At 40.1% G+C, this 26638-nt stretch overlaps 1 protein-coding gene across 1 annotated transcript in view; it reads left to right on the forward strand.

Annotated features, from left to right (window-relative positions):
* The window catches only part of ITPR2 (inositol 1,4,5-trisphosphate receptor type 2), a 248333-nt gene that overhangs the window by 98883 nt on the left and 122812 nt on the right, over positions 1 to 26638 (forward strand). The window contains exons 28-39 of the mRNA XM_066183751.1: positions 1585 to 1717; positions 2647 to 2704; positions 4205 to 4370; positions 6303 to 6476; positions 11105 to 11194; positions 11362 to 11487; positions 12559 to 12681; positions 14197 to 14397; positions 17820 to 18071; positions 19516 to 19641; positions 24508 to 24636; positions 25220 to 25340. Coding sequence (XP_066039848.1) covers positions 1585 to 1717; positions 2647 to 2704; positions 4205 to 4370; positions 6303 to 6476; positions 11105 to 11194; positions 11362 to 11487; positions 12559 to 12681; positions 14197 to 14397; positions 17820 to 18071; positions 19516 to 19641; positions 24508 to 24636; positions 25220 to 25340 — 1699 coding nt within the window. The remainder of the gene's footprint in view (positions 1 to 1584; positions 1718 to 2646; positions 2705 to 4204; positions 4371 to 6302; positions 6477 to 11104; positions 11195 to 11361; positions 11488 to 12558; positions 12682 to 14196; positions 14398 to 17819; positions 18072 to 19515; positions 19642 to 24507; positions 24637 to 25219; positions 25341 to 26638) is intronic.

Raw genomic sequence — 26638 nt, forward strand, 5'->3', positions numbered from 1 at the left:
ATTTGTTCTGACTACTCATAAATTATTCAGATTACTCTAATTACTTGTCATCTGAAAGGCTATCAATTGTTAGAATGCACTCAATGCTGCATTCTTTGGTTCCAGGCCTCCTTTACTTCAAAACTTACAGGGGAAGACAGAGTGTTATGAAATTATATGACCTAAATAACACCATTCACATGTACTGCTTTTCATTTTCCTTGTTTTTATGACTGAATTTCTCTCCATCCTGTCCTGCTTTACTGGTCGATGCCTAGGAGGATGATTCCAGGACCTTGTCCTGTGCATTCCCTGAGGGAATCACATTTTGTCTCATCCTTTCTTTTTTCACAGCACATTCATTGCAGGAGCACTCAGGATTGAAGAGCACTTAATCCTAATTTCTTACTTAATCTGTGGTTTGTTAGTTAAGGATTAGTCACATGGTCAAATTACTTCAGCTAAGCAAGTGGTCATATGCTGGATGAATCCCAGTAAATGTGCATATGTATGATCCTAGCCCACAAGATATACAAAATAATTCAGTTTCATTTAAAATGCAATGAAGAAGGATTAATTTAAATCATGTTACCTTTCATTACTGTGTTATTAGCCTCAACAGTGAATAAGAATATTTTAGATTTATTGTACTAACATGCATAGCAAGTACAATGGTGATTAAAGGTATTCTATTCTCAGAAATATTTATCAGTTTATAGTAATTTAATTCTCGACATATCTTCCTATTGCTTTAAGTAAAGACTGTTTAACTTATGATTTCTATTCTGCTCTCAGCCAGAATTAAACAGATGTTCTGATAGACTTAGTCGACTATGCATGGACTCAGGAAATTTTTATTTTTAAAAATCTTGCTTGTGCAATTCTGGGGCAACTTAATCCTGGAACCAAAACAGACCAATCCTATTGCAGGGGATCTGGAAGCATGTTTGACTTTAGCTGTAGATCAAAGAAACAGGTTGCCACCATTTGCTAAGTCACTTTTCAAATCACCTATCACCTCAGCCTTGGAAGCTCAGCATATGTCTTTCATCCCCACTGATTGTAAAATATGTTAAATGGTCTTAAAGGCATTTGATTATGTGCTTGCATTTCTTGTGGGTAAGAAGCATCCATGTGTATAAGTGTCAGCCCTTAATTTGATACTAATGCTTCCAGCCTAGTTATTTTCCTCACTATTCCAGTATAAAAGACTTCCAGGTCTGAATTAAGATTTTTTCTCTATGAGTTTCCAGTTTCACAGCTGAGGAACAAAAAGGCATTTTTCAGGCATCTGAGAGCATGAGTCTTGAGCCTGTTGTGCTTGCTCTCTATTCCACTCCATGGGGCATGGGAATTCCAGCTGAAATGTGAAATAATTGATGTTAGTGTGGGTTTGAAGGTTCTGATCTGGCTCGTAGGCAGTGAGGACAAGGCAGCGTGTTGGAGTCCCTGGACACACCCAGTGGTGCTCAGCAATCCATAGGGCAGAGTTCAACATGTCTCAGGATGGGCAGGGTAAAGAAAGGAATCACAGAAAACTGGAGAATGTAATGGATTGTTTTTTCATAGTAGACTTAAAGTAATTTACTTTTTTTTTTCTTGTAGTTTATTCTCAGTGTTAGACTGGACTACAGAATATCCTACATGCTTTCTATCTATAAGAGAGAGTTTGGGGAAAACACTGAAAATGTTGACTGCTCTACATCATCCCCACCTGACACGCCAGGGACTGCCTCAGGTAAACCTTGCTATTTTCTTTCAATGCAAATTCTGGGTAGGTGACTGCAAACACTGAGCTCAGCTGCAGCAGAAAAACAAAGGCTTCTGCAAGTTGAAAATCTTGTGAAAAAATAAAAACTTTAAGGAATTCCACAGATTTTTTTTTCCTGGGCTGTCCTCCCCTAACAGAAAAGTGACTCCTTTTCCCCCACCATGATACTTTGTTCTTTTATTTGTGCTCTTCCCAAAACACTGCATGGTGACAAATGGGGAGTGGTTGGGGATGGATGAGAACAAGTTTAAGTGAGGTGAATGTGGTGCAGGAATGATTTGGATTTCCAGGGAGCCTTCCCATGCACTCAGAAGTGCTCAAAAGGTCTGTGTGAACACCTGCAAGCAGAGGAGAATTGCTCTAGTTGGAGGTGGGCATATGTATAATACAGGGGTACTAAAGTCTTAAGTAATAAGTCATATTAAAGCCATTCTAAAGTAAAATGACAGTGTGGTAAATAACCGGCTTTATGGTAATATTCTAAAGTTCATGTATATGCTTTTCTGGGGTTGACTTATGTAAAAAAAAAAAGGCGTAAAAGTTTGACAATCTGTGTCACTTGTGGGTCACTGCTGGTGGCTAGTACAGCTCCTTGCACCATGTGGCTTTGGTTCATCACTACAGTTCTCTTCCTCAGGAACAGTAATAGTTACTGAGAAATTCTGTTCCTCAGTAATAGTACACAATTTAACTCTGCCCCAAATCCTGTTTGCTCTCTGCTACTCTTGCAGAAAGCAAATTTTGCATAGTTGGGGAATGACTGGTTAGACCTTTACTTGATACCATCTGCTGTAAAGAGGAACAGAATTCCATTTTGCTGTGCAGATTAAATGATGATCATTGACCTTTTTTTAAATTTTTTTTTTTAAATTTTTCTTTTCTGATTTTTTTCCCAGCAATTGTTCCTGACATAGATGAAATTGCAGCTCAGGCTGAAACCATGTTTGCTGGCAGGTATATTCTCTGAAGTTTCATCTCTGTGTATATTTATATATCTTTTGGTTGACGTCAGTATTTCTCATGGCCAATCTCTGTTCATTCTGTGCTTGTTTTTATAGCCCTTTCTCTTCCTTTGCCTGCTTGTTAATTGCATAAGCCATACTTGAACAGAAACGTGCCAGGAAACAGCCCAGCTGGCCTGGATGGCTGTGGGATTGGCTATGATCACCCTTTTAGTTGTAAGAGACCTGGTAGAAAGTTTTGTCATGTTCCCACGGGCAGCTGGGGAATGGTGTACAGGTGTACTGGGCTAAACCACACTAATTTTTATCTTACAATGCCTCACATGGATGCTGAAAAACCACTCTTTTTCTGGTGTGTCTTATGGCTACAGCCCCAAATTTCCTGGATCAGCAGCTTGCTGTTGACCCTCAGTATTTCTCATGGACCACATGACCTGTTGTCACTGCACTTGGTGTTCAAACTCCTTGGGAAAATTGTGTCAACAGTAATTTCTCCTGTGACTCCTCAGATCAGGAGTGGGCCACTTGCCATGATCTCCTGGTCCACCAGAGGCCTGTAGATCACAATTAATGCTTGCAGAGTTTTGGAAGGGATTTCAGCTACACTGTGAACAGAAAAAAAATAACCCATGGAAAACACTCACACTGGAGAGTTATTACCATTATCACTATATTGGTTTAATTTTACGGGTGTAATTATAATTATACCAGAAAAAATTAATTCCATTTAGACAAGGCCATAGACTTTAAAGGTTTTTTTGGAGCTAAGGAGAAGGATCAGCAATGTGGGCACTGTGATCTTTCCTCTCTCAGTCCCTCATGCATTCTCAGTCTTCACCAGCACAAGCAATGCCTCCAGGCCTCTCCTGAACTCCCATAATGTAAAACAACACACAGCCCTTGGCATCTACATCTTTAAAATGAACAGAGAGACCAAATGGTTTCTTGGAAACATTATTTCTGCTTTGATATGTTAAGTGTAAATCTGCTTTCTGCCATTCCACATTATGAGTATGATTCCAGAAATATGATGCTTTTGGCAATTCTTGCTATTTTTGATCTTATTTTTTCTTAAATGAAATTTTAATAGCAGCTGAAAAGGGAAGGAGTGAAAAGGAAAGGGTCAAATTAATCTCTGACGAAATGCAGTTTACTTCGTTTAATTTGGATTGGGGATGAGCCTGTCTCAACTTATCCATGACATAAATGAATGATTTACAATATAGATTTTGATACAGTGATTGACACATTTCATAGATGCTCCATGGTGTCCATTCTGCTACAAGATTGCTGCAGTAACAGTGGGATAGTAGTCATTATAAAATATATTAAAGACATATTTATAATTTCCTTCTTGCAGCATGTTTGATTTGAATTTTAAGAGCTCTGTCGAGTGAAGATTGTGTATAGAGGCATATTTATCTCAAGAGCTTTTATTTTTTCTTATCTGCTTTACTTTATTTGGTCCTTTTCCCCCCCATTTCTGTTGCAGAAAGGAGAAGAATGCAGTTCAGCTTGATGATGAAGGGGGCAGAACTTTTTTACGGGTCCTCATTCACCTCATCATGCACGACTACCCCCCGCTGCTCTCAGGGGCTCTGCACCTGCTGTTCAAGCACTTCAGCCAGAGAGCAGAAGTTCTGCAGGCATTCAAACAGGTATGGATGGGCTGAGTATTAACCCAGGAAGCTGAAGGCAGGGAGCCTTTCCAAAGGCTGCTCTGCTACTTCAGTTGCTGTTTGTTGCATGACAGTGTTACTTCCCCAGAGGTCAAGTATCAGCAGACTTCTTTGGCCATATATGCTCGTGTATATTATAGTTCAGTGCCCCCAGAAATTGTTATTTCTGGCGCTGCATCCATTAGGGAAAACATAGGTCGGGGGTGAGCCTCTCTAAGGGATCCCTCAGGGACGCAGCCAGTGCCTCATGTTTGGCAAGCAGTGTCCCCGTGTCAGCAGTGAGACTTCCCTGTCTTTAGGGCCACTCAGGCTGGGTATTATTATTCTGTTATTCACCTGGTGCTTCTAAATCTAATTCAGGTGTCTTTGCACGGGGCTCCCCTTCCTGATACAGCTATGCCCAAATAGCAGGAAGGCAGGGATAGAGCCAAGCCTGTTTTCAGCTTTTATTCTGTCCCTCTGGTAGCGCTGCATGTGCAGGCTCCATGTGTCCCTGGATTAGGATGGGGAGATCTGATGTCATGGGGCTGCACCACAGAGATGCCTCTGTTACGTAACCCTTTATAACATATGTTGATAAGAACATCTGATGCTTATTTCAGGAGCTGAGTAGCGTGTTGTCTCATCGTTATGTAAGGTGGGGAGGTTTCTCTCCTGTGCAAACAGATGAATGATAAAGACCTGAAAAGCTTTTGTTTAATGTTTTTGTTGTGCAGCATAATGGCCTCCCACCAGGTATTTAAAGTTAGGCTGTGCTGGTTAGTTGCATAAATAGCTGTTATTCCCAGGTAAGCACGGACTGATTTGCTTAACGTGTTTTTGTGAAAGATGGAAAAGGCTAATGGAGAAATAAACAAGAAAGACTGTAGAGCACATGGAATAAGAATGCCTGCAGTTGAGCAGCATTCATAAATTCTGTAAAATAACAAGGTTTTGCCAAGCCAAGAGAGATGATTGTGATGAAAACTTTATATTACAAAATAGTGACTATTTGCCTAGATGTAATGTAGTTTTAAAAACACCACCCCTATCAGTGTTGTCAGTGACCCTAATCTTTTACATGAGTATGATTTCTTAATAGTGTTTATTAATTTACTGTAAAGATTGCTGATAGCTTTTTTGGCATATTATCTTTATTAATTATCTTGGGAGAACAGAGAGCGTTACAAAGAAATAGAATGTGTAGGTCATGCTAAATCAAGAACTACACATAACAGTGAAAAAACCCAGATAATTTGAGCAGTACAGAAAAAGTAAAAAATGTGATTAATCTTAATAGGTGGCAACCACTCAGATGGTGAGAAATTCCATGAACCTGAAAGTCAGTTTGTCAGCTATATTCAGAGAAGTTTTTCTAAGCTAGCCTAACAGTGTGAAAGTCTGTTATTTTTCAACATTTGATTATGGTGGTGTAGTAGATAATTAAAACTGCTAGACATTCTGACTTTTCTTTGGATGTCCCGATCCCTTGTCATGCCATCCTTTTTTTTCCTTTTTCTTCTGAAGTACAGTGCTGAAACAGTAGCTATTTCTAACTATTACCTTAATAGTGTGTAACTGTATTGTTTAATGCCATGACGATCATGATCAGTGCATCAGAGCTCACTCTGCATAGAACTCAAGAGCCTGTAAATCTGCCTGTGCTGAAAATGTTTTGCAGTGTATTCAAGGTGAGAGGATGTTGTGAATGTTGTAATTATCCTGTTTTGGGCAACTACAGCCTCTGGCTCTGCTAAAGGTTTTTGAGGAATGAGGGCTAAAAGCCTGTGTGTGCCGTGTTTCAATTGCACAGGGAAGGTTGCACAAGGCACCTGCAAAAAGAGGCTTAGAATGGGAACTGTCAAGCAAATTATCCAGCCATTAGTGCTGGTGCTACTGCTGTAACAGCTTTACAATTTTCTCCATTTCCAGGTTCAGTTGCTGGTGTCCAATCAAGATGTGGATAACTACAAGCAAATCAAGGCTGATCTTGACCAGCTACGTCTGACTGTAGAAAAATCTGAATTGTGGGTTGAGAAGAGCAGCAATTATGAGAGTGGAGAGGTGGGCGACAATCAAACCAAAGGGGGAGAAGAGCCAATGGAGGTGGGTTTAAAGCCTTTGCTGTCAGAATTATTTCAATATTGATAGGTAGTTTTATGGACAACTGCAAAATTGTGGTCTGGTTAAGCAAAGTGGCAAAGTGAGAATTTGAAGTATTCTGGCTGAGCTTTAGGAACTGACAGAAAAGGAAATAACACCTCTGTTACCAATGTATTCAATGGGATGAATTTCTGGGTGCAAGTCACAGTGTGGAGCAGCACTCTGGAAATAATCTTGGATTTGTGTGCTGACAGTTGGGCTGACTTGCTGGAAGAGGAGTAGACAGTGTCCTGCAACTAAGGGAGAAGAGCACAATCAAACCCATGTTTTCAAACATCAAAAGTAATTACACTCTTCACCACACGAGACTGACCTAAGAATGTTGGGATTTTGTAGGTGAACTAATATTTTAATTTCTTTGGCCCTTGTCCGACCACTTTCTCAGGATATACTCTTTGTATACTCTATACTACTTGATGTAGAACTTGAATCTAGGACCATGAAGACCTCTTTCATTATATTTTTTTAAATTTTATTTTTTTTAGATTTCATTTTTTGGATTTTTTTTAATTTTACTTTTCAGTGCAAACTGAGGTCACCATTTAATCATTTAACTCCAGCATGAGCTTTTAAGAAAACACAAAGTGTTGCTGTGATTGAGGTTTATGCCATAAGAATAGATAGAGCAGGATTTTCCACCAACATTTATTTCCACTTTTCCCTTTTCATCAGAGGAGGTGGGGAGAGATGAACCGCTGTGATTTCTGACAAAGCATTTTCTTCGTTCTCTTTCCTTGTGCCAAGAAAGATGGGTAAGGAAGCCCCCAGGGAAGTAGAAAGCCAAGCAGAGATTATACAGAGTTGTGAAGGCCACACATTAGGAAAAAGCTGGACTCATAGAGAAGAGAGAGGATGCCTGCAAATATCTGTGACACACATGTGGCCTTTTAGATGGGAAAGCAGATTTTTGGTGGCTTCATGCAGGGGCAAATCCAAAACTTCAAAGAAGAATCCCAAATTCTTGCAACAGTGTAGATCCTACTCCTTCTCTGATCTATCTTAGCTTGATGTTCTGATACCACATCTTTAGTGGTGTCAAAGTTAGGGAGGAATCTGGAGCTGGAGCTTAAGTATGTGGTATTTCCTTCTTTCCTCAATCACAGCTCTAGTAGGAAAGAAAACGTTCCTTTATATATTTAATGAATTGAAAAGATAATAGGGAAACAGAAAACAGAATTGCATCAGAATGACAAAGTTTTTTAGCTAAAGTACATTTTTAGAGTGTAATTTATTTCCCATGGGTAGCCTTGATAGCAAGGCAGCTCCAGGAAAAGGGGGAAAAACAATGTGTTGTAACCAGAGGCACCTCTCAATGGGATATTTTGAGTGTTTTTTTCCCATGAGGCACCTGTGGGTCTGTATGGATTAGCAGTGCTTCGGTAGATGCACAATATTATCTCTGGCAGATCAGAGAGATTATTGTATCAGAGCAGTAATACGTAATCTGCTGGTAATTCCCTGAGAGCTGTGCCAGGTTACAATAGCTCAGAATCTTGTCCATCATTTTTTTTCCCCTGCTAAATTCTTCTTTAACAGTGAAGAGGTGTTTCTACCTGGCAAAAAAGTAACATTAGATAGTCAGTACTCTCTTTGAGGTCTTAAATCAGATGTAGGAGGTGTGATGCTGGGCATGATCTACAATGTGTGAAGCAGGTGGCTAGCTTTAAGCAGATGAAAATCCCATGAGATCCATGCTTCCTTGGAATGGATACTGGGTATTCAGAGCTGGATGAACCTCACGGTCTTTAGGGAATATGCCTCAATTGCCTGGGTTTAATTTTTCCCAAACAACATTAAAGTGTGCACAAGGACTTACATGACATTCTGTTGTCACATGAAGCCTGTTGAAAGATGTGAATAAGAGTTAAAAAATATCTTTTTTTTTTTTTTTTGCTTGGGTCTTCCTGGATAACTGTTTTCACCTCACTATCATAACCTGTGGGCCTTTTTTTCTTTTTTTTTTTGAAGTCATATGACTCCAGAGATAAGATTTGTAGAAAAAAGACCTAGTTCTTATAAAAGTATCCAGAATTCTCCACAGGAAAATGGCAAAGCTTACATCCATTCAGGACTGTCTTGATAGGGACTGGAGATCAGAGTTGGAAAGAGTACTTGGAGTTAGGACCGATATAAATGAGACACCAGTAGGGTTAGGAAGAAATGCTGAAATTGAGCTCACATAGAAGTCCTGCTTGAGAAGGGGAAATCAGACAAAGCCTGATCACTTGGTTCTCTCTAGGAAGGATGTTCTGGGTCTGTGTAGATTCCACAGACCATGGAAAGTGTGATTTTAATTGTCTTGTCCCTGGAGGATGCTTTGGTGGTGTAGCATCAGAAACACAGCTCTGAGGAAGAGAAACAGGTTCAGTGAAAGGACTTCAAGGTGAAGCTGGAATAGGGTACAGTGGCGTTTAGGAAGTTCCTCATCTTTTTCATCTGCTGAGAAAGTTCAGCGAGGTTTCAAGTGGTCAAACCTTTCAGCATCTCTAAGCACCTAGTGTTCCCTTACGGCCTTTCTTTTCTGGTCTGTGGCACCTTGCTTTGGTTCTGGGAATGTTTGAATAAACATCATGTATAGGTTGAGGCTGTGAACTGAGAATTGTGTGTGAGTCTCTCATTCCCCTGGTAAGGAAATACAGCCTGTGGAGGGCAAAGCTGTGCCATGGGGACACTGACACTTGCCTTGTACGGCTGTTCTGCTGGGATGAGGGAGACTGGGCAGTGGTGGGGAACTGCTCAGACTGAATGCTGGAATCTGGGTCTCCACTGGCGGCTAGCAAGAAAGGATCTAAGACTGATGGCAGAGTGTTATTGCAGGAATTTTATGGATAGAGGAAATAGTCTCTTTCAGAAAATATAATTTCCTAAAGGTGGGGTACTCAGGTGAGAAACTTTCTCACTGAGATCTCTATGCCTGCCTGTCCCCTGTGGAAAAGTGTGACAGGGAATGTCTATCATGGGGCATAACGAGGGCAGATATGCAACTGAGTGTCTTTGGCATCCCAGTGGTGTGATTATCTCTTGGTAACTACATCCCTGGCATACTCTTATGGGTCCAATAAACAATTGTTTATTTTATTAAGAGAAAGGATAGATTCAGCAGTTTAATGCTGATCAGTACTTCCAGATAAGACATACAGTTTACATGGATTATAAAACTACTTTGATGAAGGAAGAATGCTGATAAAACTAACAGGTAAATTAATCTTGGTTAACCCACAATCCCAGAACGGAGGAGGGTGGTTAATTATAGCAAAAAGCCTGAAACATCTCCCAAAGTATTGATTCAAACAGCTGGAGAGATAGCAGCCTGCATACTAACAAACCTAAACAAATAAAATCTGCTCTTGTTACATAGATCAGCACTGAACAGCAGTGCTGACACTTATAAACAGCTTCCATGGCCAAATGCTGCAGCTGTTCTTACCTCACTGGAAATTAGGACCAGATGGGATTTATAGAACTCCTGAACTTCACCATCAGCTAAGAAAGTTCAGAGAGAGGTTTCAGACGTATAAACATTCAGCTTGGCGTGGATATGTTTGTTTTAGTGTATTTCTCTTTTTTAAAACAGTAGGAAGTTTGAGGACACAATGAAACTCAGAAGTACACCTGTTTCTTCTTTTTCTTAAATGCTGTCACACTGGATTACATCCTTGTGGTCATACTGTGAGTTGATCTCAAGATCTGCTAGAGTTTTTCTTTATGCTTTATTAGTTCAGCATTCTAAGTCAAATATTTCAATTTATTTTTGTTTCCTGTTAAGAAAGGCTTACCACAGCTGACAGCAGAAAAACCCCCAACACTGCCAGTATTCTTAGTGGCAGTATTTGTGTACATGTTCTCCCATGTTTTGATTGAGAGATATGCATGGAAAGGTGCGTGGGTGTTGGCAGTTCCTTGCTGACTTCATTTCTTTTATTTATCATACCCAGCTGGGGCTTTCCAGGAGCCAGGGCCCAGAGCATACAGCGTCATGCCTTGATGCTGCAGTTTAACATATGGTTCCTGTTTGTTTTGAAATCTTTGCATGCATCATCCAGAGATACAGGCAGAAGCATCCCCTTTGTAGGAGGAACATCTCTTATTTCCACATGCCGCTTGTTCCTGTGCTGTTGAGAACTTCACCCTGCTTAACTGTTGAGGTTGTCTTAAGCTCTTTCTCCAGACATTTTAGTTTTCACATACACAGATTTTGTAATCTTTCCAGCTGTATTACGGATTTTTGGAACATGTGGTCACTACTGAAATACACTTCTGGTCCATCTCCTCGCAGTATTTAGATTTCTTGGTGTGCCTAGTCTGCGATTTAGGGACATTTCAGAATGATCAGAAGCATGAAGACATAGAGAAATTGCCTCAAATTACATTGGAAATTTGAAACAAAGGAAGGATTTGACTGTAAATCTTGTCACTCACTGGATAAAGAATAAATGAGTCTTTGTTATCTATGTTATATCAATTCCTTGTGAGCTGCTGTAATACTTTGTCACTTGCTGCTATTAAATACAATTAATTATTGTCAAGGAAATTGCAATAAATCTCCACTTGTCATGTGTTCTTTATTACAGGAATCAAACATTTTGAGCCCAATACAGGATGGGACCAAAAAACCCCAGATAGACAGCATTAAAAGCAATAACTACAATATTGTTAAAGAGGTTAGTATATCTGCCAGGAAACTTGCTTAATATATTTGTTTGATTAGTAGATTTAGTAATTATTTTAAAAGAAGGTGTCCTTGTTTGGATTTGTGTGACTTGACTGGTTTCTTTTCTTGCTTGCATGCTTAATTATTTGTTTGTTTTGTTTTGTTTTTAATTTATAGATTTTGATTCGACTCAGCAAACTTTGTGTTCAGAATAAAAAATGTCGGAATCAACAGCAGCGTTTACTGAAAAATATGGGTGCCCACTTGGTAGTCTTGGACCTTCTGCAGATCCCCTATGAAAAGGTTATTTTCCTAATTTTAGTGGTAAAGAACATGAACTCAGGGAAGAGAAAGGCCTCGGCAGGCCCAAGAATCAATGGAAAGATTTTTTAATAACTGAATTGTTAGCTGTGGTACAAACATGAAACAATGCTGTCATTTCCAACCTTAAGAATAGTGAGTTTGAGCTTAGTTGGAATACCTGCCTGCACAGTTTTATTTAAAATTTAGTATTATTGCCTTGGGTATCTGGATTTCACAGTGCTGTCATTCCTGTACCCATTCCTGAAGCAGGCAAACCTTAGGACCAAAAGCTTTCACGGATCAAATCTGAAATAAGTTCTTTGTTTTTATGGTGGACATCTCTAACCTAGCTCCTCTTGCCATTTTTTTTCACAAGATAAAGTTATTTGGTACTGATTTGGTGGAATTGAGCATACAAATGAATGAACTTGGTAGGCTTTGAAAGAGCACATCTTTCTAGATCTTCTAGGAATCGCTGAGAGGAGGTAAAACCTCTGCTGGGCTATGTTTTCCTGCATGTTATATTACAGACACTGGGTTCAGCTGTCGTCAGTAAAATAGTGCTTGTCCATACAGGTGGTTCATCAAATCATACTTAGGATACTACATGAGAGGAATATAAAATGGGGATGAAACTAGAGATATATTTGTGTGGGAGTATGTGTATGAACACATGCACACATACATCTGTTTCTGTATGTAGCTATAGAAAAGCCAAACCGTTGCCAAAGCTTAAAACTAATGCGGAGAGACATTTTTGTTTTGTTTTGCTTTCTTCTAAATCAAGCACCTTAGCACTTTTTTAAACTAGGAAATTATAACCACACATGAAGAAATCTTACTTTGATTTTATGCTCGTACCTGTGATTCCCTATGGTGAAGTTGATTCAGAGTGTGGTACAACTAATGTACTCTGAAGGAAACTATGTCAGTTACTTTTGCCAGAGAGAGAATTCCTGCCCTATAAAAGCTCAGGAGAATTGGTTAATTCCTGGCTGAACTGATGTTTTATGGTTTTAACAAGTATGTTTAGGTATAACCAGCTGATTTTGTTTGTCCTTTTTCCTGCAGAGTGATGAAAAGATGAATGAAGTTATGAATCTAGCCCACACTTTTCTTCAGAATTTCTGTCGAGGAAATCCTCAGAATCAAGTTCTCCTCCACAAAAATCTCAACTTGTTCCTAACTCCAGGGGTAAGTATTCAATTTGAAAGAGAATATGATAATTGGAATTAAATTTGGGTTTGCTGAAACATCCCAGTGCTAAATAAATAATTTCACCAAATTATGCCCCCCATCCCCTCTCCTCTCTCATTTCCCTTAGCACTGCTTTTTATGTCGTTGGCTTTAATGTTGCCATTTTAAAAGTGGAAAACAAAAACCAAGAAACCTTTGGGGTTTACTGGAAGGATCTGTGAATATGTGTCACATCACTGTGTTGAACTTGACTCTGATTTTATTCATCCTGACTCACTCACTGATGGACTCTAAAGTCAAGGTAGAAGATACTGTGACTGCTGTCATAAACGTTGTGCGACAACAGAATCAGATTCATACTTTTTGTTGATGAGGCTCCCATTTGATTCAATTGATCTAAAGTCTGACCTTCTATTAAATCATCTTTACAATACACATTTTTATCACAACCCCTTTGTATATATTTATGTGTGTTTACAGACATACTCATATAGAATGACACTTGATCAGTGGTGCTAATGAGCAAACCATGCTTTTATTAGAAGGAGCTGTGAGTTTGAGGATTGCAGACCCTGGCCTGTGCATATGAGGAGCCATTGTTCTGTTTTCATTTATGCTCTTTCGTGACATTAGTGAACAGCTCTGAGCTGACCACAGTGGGAACCAGAGCCCGGATTCCATCACATCCCACACTGACACTTAACTTGGGTGCCAGGTGTGGAGCCAGCTTGCACTTGTATTTCCGTTCTTTAGAAGCTGATTTCCTGATCATCCATCCCACTTATTGTGCTTTTGTGCACATTGTGGAGCAGACTTGATGTGGATTCCTATCAGATGACACTAAACAGACACGTATACTTTAGGAGCACACCTGACCCTCAAGAGCCTTTAACCCAAGGGACCAACCTAGGGCAAAAGCCCCAAGAATTCATGAAGTCTGGGTGCTGTGTCCTCAGCAGCATTCCTTCTTGCTCCAGATCTGTTCCTCTTGTTCCATGCTGCTCATGGATACACAGCCCTAGGCTCCCTCTGGAGTTAATGTGGAAAGAGACATTCTCTTTGAGACCATCAGGCTGCATGTGCAGGGACTTGCCTTCTGGAAATGCCTCCTCTGTGAGCCCCAGAGAGAGGCAGAGCAGCTCATCGTCTCATTTGGTGGCATCATTTCAAGGTTTGATGGTGAGTGGGGCCAGTGCGGTCTCAGGTGTCTCGTATTCCAAAGCTCCAGCAGTGCTCCAGCAGTGTAGTGTGTGTGTGTGTGTTGTGTGTGTGTGTGTGTGTTCACCTTCCACATGGGCACAGGCTTGGTTTATGCCCACTTTAGGACTGTTTGTACTCATAGGGAAGTGTGGAGAAATCCCCATAAAACTGGAAGCTGGAGCCTGTGATCACTGAAAAGGATTTCTCCAGTTTCCCTTTACCAGTGAGCCTTCCTCCACTCGAGAATCCCGTGCCTCTCTCAATCTCAAAGCAGATCTGCTGTGCTCATGAGACTGTTTTTGATCTGTTCAGCTCCTAGAAGCTGAGACCATGAGGCACATCTTCATGAATAATTACCTCCTGTGCAACGAGATCAGCGAGAGGGTGGTGCAGCACTTCGTGCACTGCATCGAGACCCACGGCCGGCACGTGGAGTACCTGCGATTCCTACAGACCATCGTGAAAGCAGATGGCAAATATGTGAAGAAGTGCCAGGACATGGTAATGACAGAGGTAGGCAAAGTCTTCACATGTTAATCACTTGAGAATTTTGAGGCTGTTTTTCCTGCTCTTGATACCAATGAGATATAATGGCATCCTCGCTTCAGAATTTTAAGCGGCGTCACAAATAATGAATATTTTAGCAGACGTTTTGGGGAGTTTGATCTAATTTTGTAAGGCCATCTGTATAACTACTAGAAAGAAAACATGAGTGTTAGCATGGTGATACAGAGATGTCTATTTGTAGATGATGTAGCATGGAAATCTCAGAGTTACATAAACCTTCGTTTTCCTGTAATGTAATTTAGGATCACTTTTATCCACTTTTGTGGCATGGTTTTACCATACAAGAGGCTCTTACCTCTATGGATTTGTCTAAATAGTGTTGTAGACCTGTTTTTTAGCATGAAGAAATTCTAAAAACTGGTTTCTGCCTTTTTTTTTGGGGGGGGCGGTTTATTTCAGAGGATTTCTGTGAGGGTCAGTAGAGCTGCTCTAGCTTTAACTAACAGGATTCAGAGTCTGACCCAGTAAATTCAACCAAGTGATTTCTGGAAAAATCTTTATGCCAATAAATTTCCTAGGAAAATACCTAATTGACTTTCTCTGCAATTACAATTTGATATATTGTAAGCATGATAAATGAAGCCTTCAACTTGCAGACACTTGCGCTTTTAGCTGTAATTATGTTAAGAGTTACTTGAGATTAATAAGTGGGTAAAGTTGAATATGGTGAAAAGTCAGGGTAGGATTAGAGTCCAAGGAACATTTTTTATTTGCTTTACCAAGTGCTTTTTTTTTTTTTGGCTTGGTTTGGTTTCTTTAAGAGATGTCTTCACAAAGGAATCAAAGATAAGCTTTCATTTTTTGTGGCATGAACAAAACAAAATCCCACTGAAATTTTATTCCACAGCAACAAGAGGAAAAACTTCTAATTAAGAAAATAAAGCTCCGGCCTACATGGATAACCTTTAATGAAATTCACCTCAACCTTTTCAATTTGACTGAAGTATTTTAAAATGCAATATCAATTACAAGCCTTTGATTTACATAATTCAAACACTTCTTATGCCTTTGTGGTTTTAGATTTTTCTGCTTCCACCGAAGGCTCTCGTAAAGGGGTTTTTTTTAATCATCAAATACATTTTTCAGATTTTTCTCAATTTCAATATAATTTTGCTATTGACCTATAGCAGCACAAAGATAAACTCTCATATTACATTTTCAAGCTGACTCCATGATGAAAGTAGAAATGAACTTGGATATGGCATTCACATCGTAAGTCCTGCAGGAGTTTCCTGCGGGGAGGGAGCAACCCTGTTTTGATGAAATAGGGTAAGATAATGATCTGTTTTTCAAAAAGTAGGAAATTACGGGTAAGCAATTACAATTTTTTAGAAAAGGATGCTAAATGTGTAACTTGAATGGCACTTGAATGGCAATTCACTCTACAGGGAACAAATGGTTGGAACTTGCCACAGAGTTGGGACAGTTTCTCTACAGACAACTGAGATGTACTTTGTGACCTTAAACAAGTGCTGTAGCTTTTCCTGTGCCTCCAGATGGGGCACATAAACAATTTACCACACAACAAGATAGAATGTGACTGTACAGCTTGCCTCAGCTCTTCCTGCATATTCTTTCACCCACAGGAAGTATATTGTAGCTTATTCCTGTTTACTGGGAGTGAGGGATAATCCTCATATTTACATGTTCTAGAAAGTGCATGTAGATGAAGGAGCACCATGGCAAGAGAATACTGTCGTAAAATCCATTGGATATCCCCAATCTGGCTGATTCCCTTGTTCTCATCTCCTTGGTCTCCATGTCAGCAATGATGTTTACCAACCTGGAAGGTTCCTTAGGGTGCTTTTTCTCATTACAAGCAGGCTTTGAGGCTCCTGGCAGAACCCTGCCTGTCAGTGCAAACGCTATTACAGAAGGGAAAGCAGAATTTACTTTGGGCCAGATCAATGTGGCAGCAGAGTTTTCTATTACCTGTAGTATTCTGAAGTAATATTTTGCAGAGTATCAACAGCCGCTCCAATACTGGATAGCCTTTATTGTATTACTATGGAATTCTAAACTTGCTGAAAATATACTTTAATGGCAGAAAATGCTGCTGGGTTGTTTTGCCCTAAGCTCTCATCCCTTAAAACTTTTTTTTCTGTACTGTATATTTGTCCCAAAAATGTCTGAAAAGTCATGGGTATAGCAATACTGTAGAAACCCAAAGATAAATGAGAAGTAGCAATTGCAGGAAAAACTGCATTCACAATTCACTCCAGCCAAATGTCAAAGTAAAAATAAGCAAGAAGCAGGGAAAGCACAAACAGAAAAGCTGTGAATTCAAAATTTGAAGTGTTGAAACCCTGGAAAGTGTAATGAAATGTTTCTTGACTTTTCATTCTGGGAGACTAATTTTATTTCCTGTTCTTGCTGCTTTCCCATTTCTCAGCAGCTCCAGCAACCATTATGACTACCCTTGAATTGAGTAAGCTGAGATATCATATCAGATATGGACTGGAATAGGTCAAGTACCTAATTCCCAAAATAAGTGTGATTTTTGAGCTGCCAGGGTGTGTTCTGTACTAGGAGGGGTTTGTGGGAGCTTATTTCACCCACACTGAGAGTGGATTCATCTTCAAAAGACAGTGATGGAGAGAGGATTCCAAACAGAGTCAGAGCAATGCTCTTCAGTGAGATGTGCTGAGATGGGGCTGCTGGCATCCAGCGCCACTCTGGATCCTCTGGAGATGAGCAGAGCACTTGTAGCAGAATCAAACATTTATGACATACACCAGTTTTCTGTTAAATGGAAGTGCTGACATGACACTGACAAAGTCATGACCCACCTGCCAAATTTGCACAGGATGGGAAGAATCTCCCTTTGTTTCCAGTACTTAGCAAGGGTGGGGAAAAGCTGGGTTCAGTTCCTGGTGAGCCACAGGCTTTTTGTGTGAGGTGATGTGGAAGATTTAATCTCACTGCACCTCAAGTGCCTATCTATGAAACAGAGATAATGCATCCTGGCCTCCCAGCAGGAGGTGAGGATAATTAATTAGCTTCACACAAACATTGAGACGGTAGGAATAATAAGGATGGCATGCTATCTTAGGTAAAGACAGAGCTACACAGAAATTAAACCTTACATTCGCCTTGCATTGGTGTGAGTTATTCCAGATTTGCACTTATGTTGATTAGAGCAGAAGTTTGCCTTGGATATTGTTTTGACGTGTTCATTTGGCAAACCGCATCAGAGTAAATTTTGTTCCGTTGTTTGGTTTTTAGCTAGAGAGTTTTCACATACTTAGAGATAAAATAAGAAATTAAGAAAATCGTAGAATCATTTAGGTTGGGAAAGGCCTTTAAAGTCATCGAGTCCAAAACGATCACAGCGGAGGGTGCTCAGAACCTTGTGATATCTTTCTCAGCTGATAAACGGCGGTGAGGATGTGTTGATATTCTACAACGACAGAGCATCCTTCCCAGTGCTGCTGCAGATGATGTGCTCGGAGCGAGACCGAGCCGACGAGAGCGGGCCCTTGGCTTATCACATCACTCTGGTGGAGCTGCTGGCCGCCTGCACCGAGGGCAAGAACGTCTACACAGAGATCAAGTGCAACTCACTGCTGCCCCTGGATGACATCGTGAGGGTAGTGACCCATGATGACTGCATTCCTGAGGTGCGATTCACGGCACGAGGAAGCAGACTTGGCGTTTTTAGAAACGCAGGCAGTATTTTATTGTTTATAATGTACTGGCAAGTTGAATATTTGCACAGCAAATGGGCTGGAAATGGGTGGTGCTTCTTAAGGTGAATAAGTGAGGAAGGATAGACTCGTTTTTATTCCACAGAAAATTCCTTGTCCTTAATGCTCTGTTTGTCAGCTTTTCAGATGCCTTGTTTTGTTTTGTTTTGGGTTTGTCCAGCCACTATCAGAGTTTAATGCTCTCATAACTTCTGACTGAAGCTGTGAAGACCCGGTTGAGTGTTCAGCCAATGTTTTGCCACTGCCTGAATTTCTTGGAAATTATGGATAAAATTCTAGTCCATGCTGAAGTCAGTGGGAATTTGGGAGAAGTCTCACTTTATTAAACTCAATTGCAGTCCTGCAAATGTTTTTATTCACTGCATATGAAGGCACAATTCTGCATGTGTCATGCTAAAGTAAGACTGTGATATTATCTGCTGGAAAAATGGGGCTCAAAAACCAGAACTGAGACCCGTAGGAGTTAAAACTCCCTCTGTGCCATGGAAATTGCCCTTGTGTTCAAATAATCCTATTACTAAAAAGAAATATGTTTGCTTTGCCCAAAAGTTCCCCTTAACATTAATTTTAACAGATGGTAATTAGAAAAAAATCCAAAACAAAAGAAACCTAAAGGTCTCATCTGAGTTTTCTCTTCACTGCATTAAACATATGCAACTATCTCATCTTTCTTGACCGTGACAAGAAATTTTCAGTGCATTTGCATATGCTTATATTTAATCTATACATTTTGGGCACTGGATATCCATTTTTATGCTGTGCACATGCAGACTTGTCATGCCAGAGAGGAGTGCAACTGCAGTCCTCCTCCTAAGCGTTGTGCTGCCATTGCTGCAGTCCCAGTGCGACACAACCTTTCTCTGCCATTTAGATCCCAAATGCAACTGCTGCATTAGGGTTGTGGAAATACAGGGACTTCAGTCTCAGCTCTGCAAAAGACCTTATTTTATATTTGGCAAGCCTGTCACAAGGCTTCAACCTACTGCAGTCAACTGGCAAGCTGCATTTTGACAGCCTCTGGCTTTGGAGTCAGGCCTTGCTGGTCCTAATATCAGTTAAATACCAGAATCATCACTGGTTTGTTTTGTGGGGGTTTTGTTATTAAAGTAAGGATGTTTGCAAGACCTTGTCATTTTTCTTCCTGTGGTCTTTCAGTAAACACATTAAGGCATGTGTTGCCCTGCTTCTCCCTAAATCATCAGAACCAAACATATGCATTATTATGGTTATGAATGTGTGTTAATACTGTTAGTGATGGTTCATCTTTATTGTTCAGTATTTTCGCAGATAGAAAACATTATGTTAATTGTTTTTACTGTTCCACTCCATAGTGATTGTGGTTTTGCTGTTCCTGCAGGTGAAAATTGCCTATGTTAATTTTGTTAACCATTGTTATGTGGACACTGAAGTGGAAATGAAAGAAATCTATGCCAGTAACCATATCTGGAAACTTTTTGAGAACTTCCTTGTTGATATGGCAAGGGTAAGCTTCACCAGGTGTTAAATATTACAGAATGGTCATGGGTGACAACTGAACTGGCAGTAATGGTTTTTTTGTGAACTTCTTCTATTTTGTTAACTAATTTTGTTCCAAGTTGACAATAGGATAGGTGTGATTGGTTTGTTTGCTTGTTTAACAAACAGTCATTTCTATGATCTTTATCATTATTTAACCTGCTAATTACTAGCAGCCTTCTCTTTCTAAAAGGGCATCTTGGAACCTGTGCCTTTCTCCTTTCTTGCAGTGAAATAAATTGGGTGAGTGTACATGGTTGAGAGCCTGTGTACAGCTTTTGGGAACGTGCGTTACATGTCATTATGGTGGTGACTAAAAAACCCCTACGTCTGTAATCTCTTCCTTTATTCTGCTGTTATAATGAGGATCAGGGATCAAGATCTTCTCTGGCTCGTGTTCCTTCTTTAGTCTCTATTTTTGTCCTTTATTCTCCTGTCACTGCATTCTCATTGCCGATGTGAAAGGCAGGTGTAGAGCTGTGGTCCCTCAGAATACTAATTCAAATATAAATTACAGCTGCAAGATGACAGGGCACAGTCAGTACCACAGGCCTGCCATTCCTGTGGTCCTCAGTGAGCCTCGTGGTGTCAGTACTTGTTGAATTAAATTTTAAGTTAGAGGTTGAATTAAGCTTCCTTTCCCAGGGATTTTGAAGGCAGAAAACAAGAGCAATCTTAGGATTTCCACAGGGATTAAATACAATAGTAGAGCCATGAGGGGAAGCTAGTGTGATGTGATGATTACAGCCCGCACTACACATCCTTTTCTAGGAGGTTAATGCTTCTTGTGATTATAAATTATTACAGTATTAATGACAAACAATGGTGTTGCTCTTTCTGTTCAAGAAGTAGAACCATGGGGCTTTGGTTTTTTTCCAGTCCATGGTCCATTTCATTTTATAATACTTAAGTTCTCACTCCTTTCATTCTTCATTTCATTGAAATGAAGAAAAAAAGGTGAAGAATCTCAGTTTGGTCCTGCAGCAGACATTGACCCCAAAGTAATAGTGTGCCACAAAATAATTCCTGTGAGACCTATTGGGAGAAAATATCATGAATTTTAGCTAAAAGAAGAAGGAATGCAGAGACTTGGGCTGTACAATAGGCACTGGGACCTGTTCATTTCTCTGTGAAATAGAAACCTTATGTTACCATGGCTGGGGGATTTTTGTTGGTTTTTTATTTTTTGTTTTGGGTTTTTTTTTTTAACCTTTTTATTTTTCCCTGGGAGCAGGTTAAGGCAGGGATGTTTGTGCTCTCTTTTATTGGTGGTAGCCATTTTCAGCTGTAATTAGTCCTCTGCAAACCCTGTTTTCTCGCTGTTTTGTCCCTGTGGTTGTGTTACACAGTGAGAGCCCTTTTGGACAAAACAACCTGGGTTGAAAATTAAGATGAGAAACATCCTTGGAGGAGCATTCTGACTTTTAGCCTTACTGGTTTTACCTCAAGAAGTACTTCCTTGTATTTAATTCCCTTTCTGGGTTGACCTTTCCTGATGTGTCCTGACCCTGACTTTCCAAACAGACTATCCCTCCTCCCTAGCCCTTGAACGTGGCCAATTTTCTGTGCCCCTGGGCTAGAAGCAGACAAGTAGAAAGAGGGCTCTGTCCAGGTTTCCTCTTATGAGCCTGGAGACACACTGCACTGTGCTAAATGCTGGGGGCTTGTCCTGATGCTGGTGACCATCGAGCTTGTTTTCACACACCCCTCTCCTGAGAGAAATTGGACCCCAGGCCTTCAGAGGTGAAGAGGGAAAATGCTGCACTTTGTGTGCGGCTGCTGTTGCCAAAATGCAGCTTTATTCTGCCCTCCTGCGAGTGTATCAGAAGTGCTCTGGCCTGTCCTGCTCTCCAGCCATGGATAGCTGTATTTTCCAGGTTATGGAGTGTATTTGTTCAGATTTGGTGCTCTGGGGCCCCAACAGAGCCCATGTGTTATAAATACATCAGCGTTCTGTACCTATCAGGACAGTTAGAATGCTGTCAGCCTCATGAAAGATGTTACAATAGCTTTCAAAGCATTTAGAAAAAGAGCCCTTTGATCCTCTGTGTTCCAGTGAGCTAAAAGGGATGCTTTTGCGTGGGGGAAGGGGAAACTCTTTTCTTTTAGCTGCTACAAATGCCTGTCAGTGGGTGAGTTTGTGAGCTTTGAGTCTGTTATTGGAGAGCACCAAGGTGAAAGACGGAGAATGTTATCCTCAGGTTGGATTCCTTCTGTTACAGATATATATTAAAAAAAAAAAAAGTAACTGATTTTTTTTTATCTGTTTCTGGATTGAGGAAGGAAATACTTAGTCCCCAGTTGTCATTTTCCTTTCAACAACGTGATACATTGCAAAGCAGGCATGAGGTGGATCCGTGTATAAACTGGGTGTGCCAAAAGCTGTCGGCCTTTCAAAGACACCCTGTTTCTACAGCTTCTGCCAACCTACTTTCTGCTGGGTGTGACTTGCAGCCTTGTGCTGAGCAAAGTGGGTGCTGCTGAAGGAAAGGCTTCCCTTTCCCGCGTGTGGCCCAGCCTGTGTAAGACAGCAGCTGTAGTCTGAGCAGGATTAAAGATAAGAGCCGGGGATCTGACAGCTGTAAAGTCATTCTGGCTTTCTCTGCAGAATTTTTTAAGTATTATTCATGTGAGTTTTGGTCCCAAAGCTTCTTAAGGGGTTTTTAAACACTGCTTTCTCAATCCGCATCTCCATTTCATGCATTTCATTTTTATTTTTTTTTCTTCCACGGAGGAAGATCTTTCAGTCCCCAAAGGGCAGAGGGATAAGAACACATGAGAGGATTTCCAAATTCCTTCTGTGCTGGGAATTTTTCAGGCCGGTGTTGGAGCAGAGTGGCATTTCCACATATGCTTCTGCTTTTCAGGCAGCTGAAGGGGAAAGCTTAAAAGTGTTCTAGAATTTAGTTTTGGTGATTTCTGCATTCACTCTGCTGGCACTGCACAGCTCCCTGTCTTCCTATTGGGATTGCAAGTGCTGAGCTCAGAGTTACGGGTTCCAACCAAAATTGGCATGTAGATTAATTAAAAGCAAAAGAACTTCCAGAGATTTTTTGTTCCATGATCTCTTAAAAAAAAAAAATTAAACAAGTTTTGATTATTTGAATTATTTACCTTCATGAGGACTGGGGGTGGTAGTGGTGTCACACTTTTCCCAAAACAGAAGGGCGGATGAGTTTGCTGTTTCATTTTAGCCACTCTTGCTTCTCCCTTCAAAATCTTTCCTGGGTGATAAAAAATGCACTCTGTGGAGGCATGACTGATTTATCTGACACATTTTAGATAAGTAGACAAACAAACTCCTCAAGATGCCTCATTTGTCTAAGTCGGAAGTAATCTTTGGTTATTCCTCTGCCTACTACATGACAATGCTTGTGTGCTAGAACCAAAGTACTTCTGTGTTCCCCTGAGCTCCATCATACCCTGAACACAGGTGCTTTTGGATGTCATGTCAGTAAACCTCCTTAAAACATTCCTGGTGAAATTGCTGTCTTGTACTGAGAGTGGCAGTGTGTAATTAGAGAGAATCTTTGCCCTGTGTGAGATTCAGGTGCTGTGGATTATCTCTCTGCTTCTGTCACCAACTTTTCCCTGTGACCTTAAGCAATTCAATCAGCTTCTCTGGACTCCCCATCCCTGAAGAGATGTAATGGTAAGTGTGTGCCACTCAGGTTTCGGGTTACGTGTTAAATGCACAGATGGCAATGAAAAGGCAACCCCTGGAGTTTTTGTATACAAAATAAATACTGCTTTTGCATAGATTCCCTAGAACATTGCAGTCGTCTCTGGCTTGCATAGGTGAAAGAGAAAACAACTGTGCCTTCATTTCTTGTTAAACATGACTACAACTGTTATTTAAAGGCTGTTGAAGAGGTAGTATGACTACAGTCTGTACTACTTATTTGTCCAGTCTTGCCTTTCTCATTGTTTTTGGCTCTCTGTCGACTCCTTTCAGTACTGTGTACACTGACACATGCAAAGTCAACATGCCTTTATATAGATGTTCACAAATGTTGAAGAGAAATAAAGGAAATACTGAAGGATGTAATCCACACCAGTAATTTTTCCCGTTATTTAAGTGTGACATCTTTACACAGCAACAAACTTTAAGTGTTGTACCAAAGGGAGTCTTCAGGAACCTTTTGTACAAATCTTCCCACTTCCTCTCACCATTTAATCATCCTTCTGTGCTCCAGAGTTGTCCTGGTATCATCCATTCCCTTCTTTCATTATTTTAGCTTGGCTTCTGTATTTTCCCCATGTGGCTTCCCAAAGAAATGCTGCCTCTCTTCCAGTACCGTTCTAAAGCCTGTTGGTATTGAATGTGCTGTTTCCCTTCTTTCCCTCCTTTTAAACATTTTTCCTGCAAATGAGCTTCACCTTCGCCACCCAGTTCTGGTGATTAATTGTTGAGAGAAGCTAAATGTTGTATGAAATCTTTCTAACTTCAGTTCTTTATGTCTCATCTGTCTCTGAAGCATCTTCCAACCAGCCCTGCAATGGGAGGAAAGGTCCATTTTCTTCTTGAATCTGTCTAAATGTGTAAGTGGCATGCAGTGTGCTGATTTAGGGGGATCTTTGCTTCATGATGTGGGAAAGAAGAGACAGTCAGACAGAAAGAACTAGTTCAGAAGAGAAGGGTGGACATCCAAGAAGAAAGATAAGCTATAATCCAGCTTCAACTCTAACATAGTTCTCTTTGATAGATACTGTATAAAAATCTTTTGTTTTCACTTTAAGAAGAAATATCAGATGTGTTGTAATAAATACAAAATAATGAAGCTTGCTTATTGGGGAGAACTAAATCTCATTGTTTCCTCCTCCTTCCCTGCAGGTTTGTAACACAACCACGGATCGTAAACACGCAGACACGTCTCTAGAGAAATATGTCACTGAGCCTGTCATGAGCATTGTGAGTGGCTTCTTCAATTCACCCTTTTCAGATAACAGCACCAGCCTCCAGGTAAGGAGAAGAGACACAGACAAATAAGTTATTCAGATCATTAATGAGATACCTTCTGCTACCTGCATAGGAATGCTGTCTCTTTTCATCTTCCTTTAATTTCTCTGTCCCCTCTCATGCCACTGACTACCAACTTAATCCCTCTTTAAAACATTTAACTCTTCATTTTAATTACTTACATCTTGAACCAGTAGACAGCTCAATGTACTCAGAGTTACTTCTGGCTCTTGTGAATTCATTGGAGGGGGTATCCTTGCAGAAAAATCTTTGTGTGAGGGAGATGCTGTATCCTGTGGCAGAAGGGACACACGCCTGAGAACGGAAAAAACTCCACTGTCCTTCTGGTGTGTACTGTGTTTGCTTGATATCAGTGGCAATCTGAGGAAAAATTGCATGATTTGGCCTTTTTAGAGGTGCAGCATTGATTTCTGCTCCTGCCAGACCTAAAGATCAAAGAGAATTTAATGGAGCTATAACGTGAGTCTTACAAGCTAAAACCCCCTTGGTTTACGTTGTGTCAAACCCTAGGGCAGCTGTGAGAAGATCCTTAAGGGTAAAATTCTGTGTTTGTTTTTGTTTTCAGACACATCAGCCTGTTTTTATTCAGCTGCTGCAGTCTGCTTTTAGAATTTACAACTGTACCTGGCCAAACCCAACACAGAAAGCCTCAGTGGAGTCCTGTATCAAGACTTTGGCTGAAGTGGGTAGGTGCCAGGTTTTACTTTGATTATTGCTCTTCATGTTTAAAGATCAGACTTGAAGTTAAACAGTTTTTAATTTGACTCTGACCATCCTGAAATTGTGTCAGTAGTGATTTCAGAAATCCCACATTCTGAGCCTAATTCTTCCATATTTTATTACCCATTCAAACCTGCCCCATCAAATAGGGTTGTTAGGGTGAAAGTGGTAGGGCAGAGGGATGAACTTGCTAAGTGAGTGATGATTGAACTTTCAGCCATCAATTTTAATTTGATGGTTGAAACTCTTGATGATTTTAACTTCTAAATTCAAACAAGTTAGGATATTAAATCACAACATAAGCAAAAGCAGCCCCGTTCAAATACATTTTTTTTAAACTTCTTATCCTACATTAAAAAATATTCTTCACCAGAACATAGCTAAGATTGGCAAAAGTTTATTAAGTTAAATTTCTATAAATATGATTTTAAAGTCTTCTGCCGTGAGAGAATAAAGGATTATTCTGTAGTTTCCAGAAGTCAGTGGTACTGGTTGCTTGTAGAATAAGATTCTGCTCAGTGTGAATGAAAGCTGAGTAGAGGCAGAGATACATAGAAATTGGCTAAATTCTATTGTTGATACATTTATTTAAAAGTATTAATAAATAATGGTAAAATAATATGAGAGGGTCCCAGAGCCATCTGCAGCACTGTAACAATCAACTCTAAATTCAGATTTTTGGAAGAGCTTTACAGAATTATCATTTAACATTTTAGCCAAAACATCTCATTAACTTTCTGTGTGAATGTGAATAAGCAGTTGCCTAAAAATTTAGTAACCTTCAATTGTTTTATTTGTTGTGCAAATGATTTAATTATGGATCCATCTGGTAAAGGAACTTTGGAAGTCGAAGATATTTTATTTCCTTTATTCTATAGCTACTACAGTCTCACATAAAGCTCCATCTCTACAAATTCTTGTTTGTGTGTTTAACACTTATGTCCTTGCTCTTCTCTGGCATTTCTGGAAACAGTCATCAATAAAATACTTCCTTTGGGAGTCTGGGGAAAGGGAGAGAAGTAGGGCAGGTGAGAGTAGATTTGAGACCAACCATGCCCTCTGTGCTTATAGACAGCTCAATCTCTTCATTTCTGTAGAGCTGCATCTAAAATCAAATTCTAGCTCAGAGAGGTCATTGTGTTATCTCATCAAGATGAGGCTGTTTGGAGACATCTGAGTGTGGGTTCATTTTCCATTTGGCTACGTGCCCACAGCACACAGCTGATTCTAGCATGAAAAATTCCCAGCAATTTCCAGCAATCCG

This window comes from Chamaea fasciata, unplaced genomic scaffold (genome assembly GCF_029207755.1).
Source record: "Chamaea fasciata isolate MVZ Bird 193981 ecotype frontalis unplaced genomic scaffold, bChaFas1.0.hap1 SCAF_5, whole genome shotgun sequence".
NCBI lineage: Eukaryota > Metazoa > Chordata > Aves > Passeriformes > Sylviidae > Chamaea > Chamaea fasciata.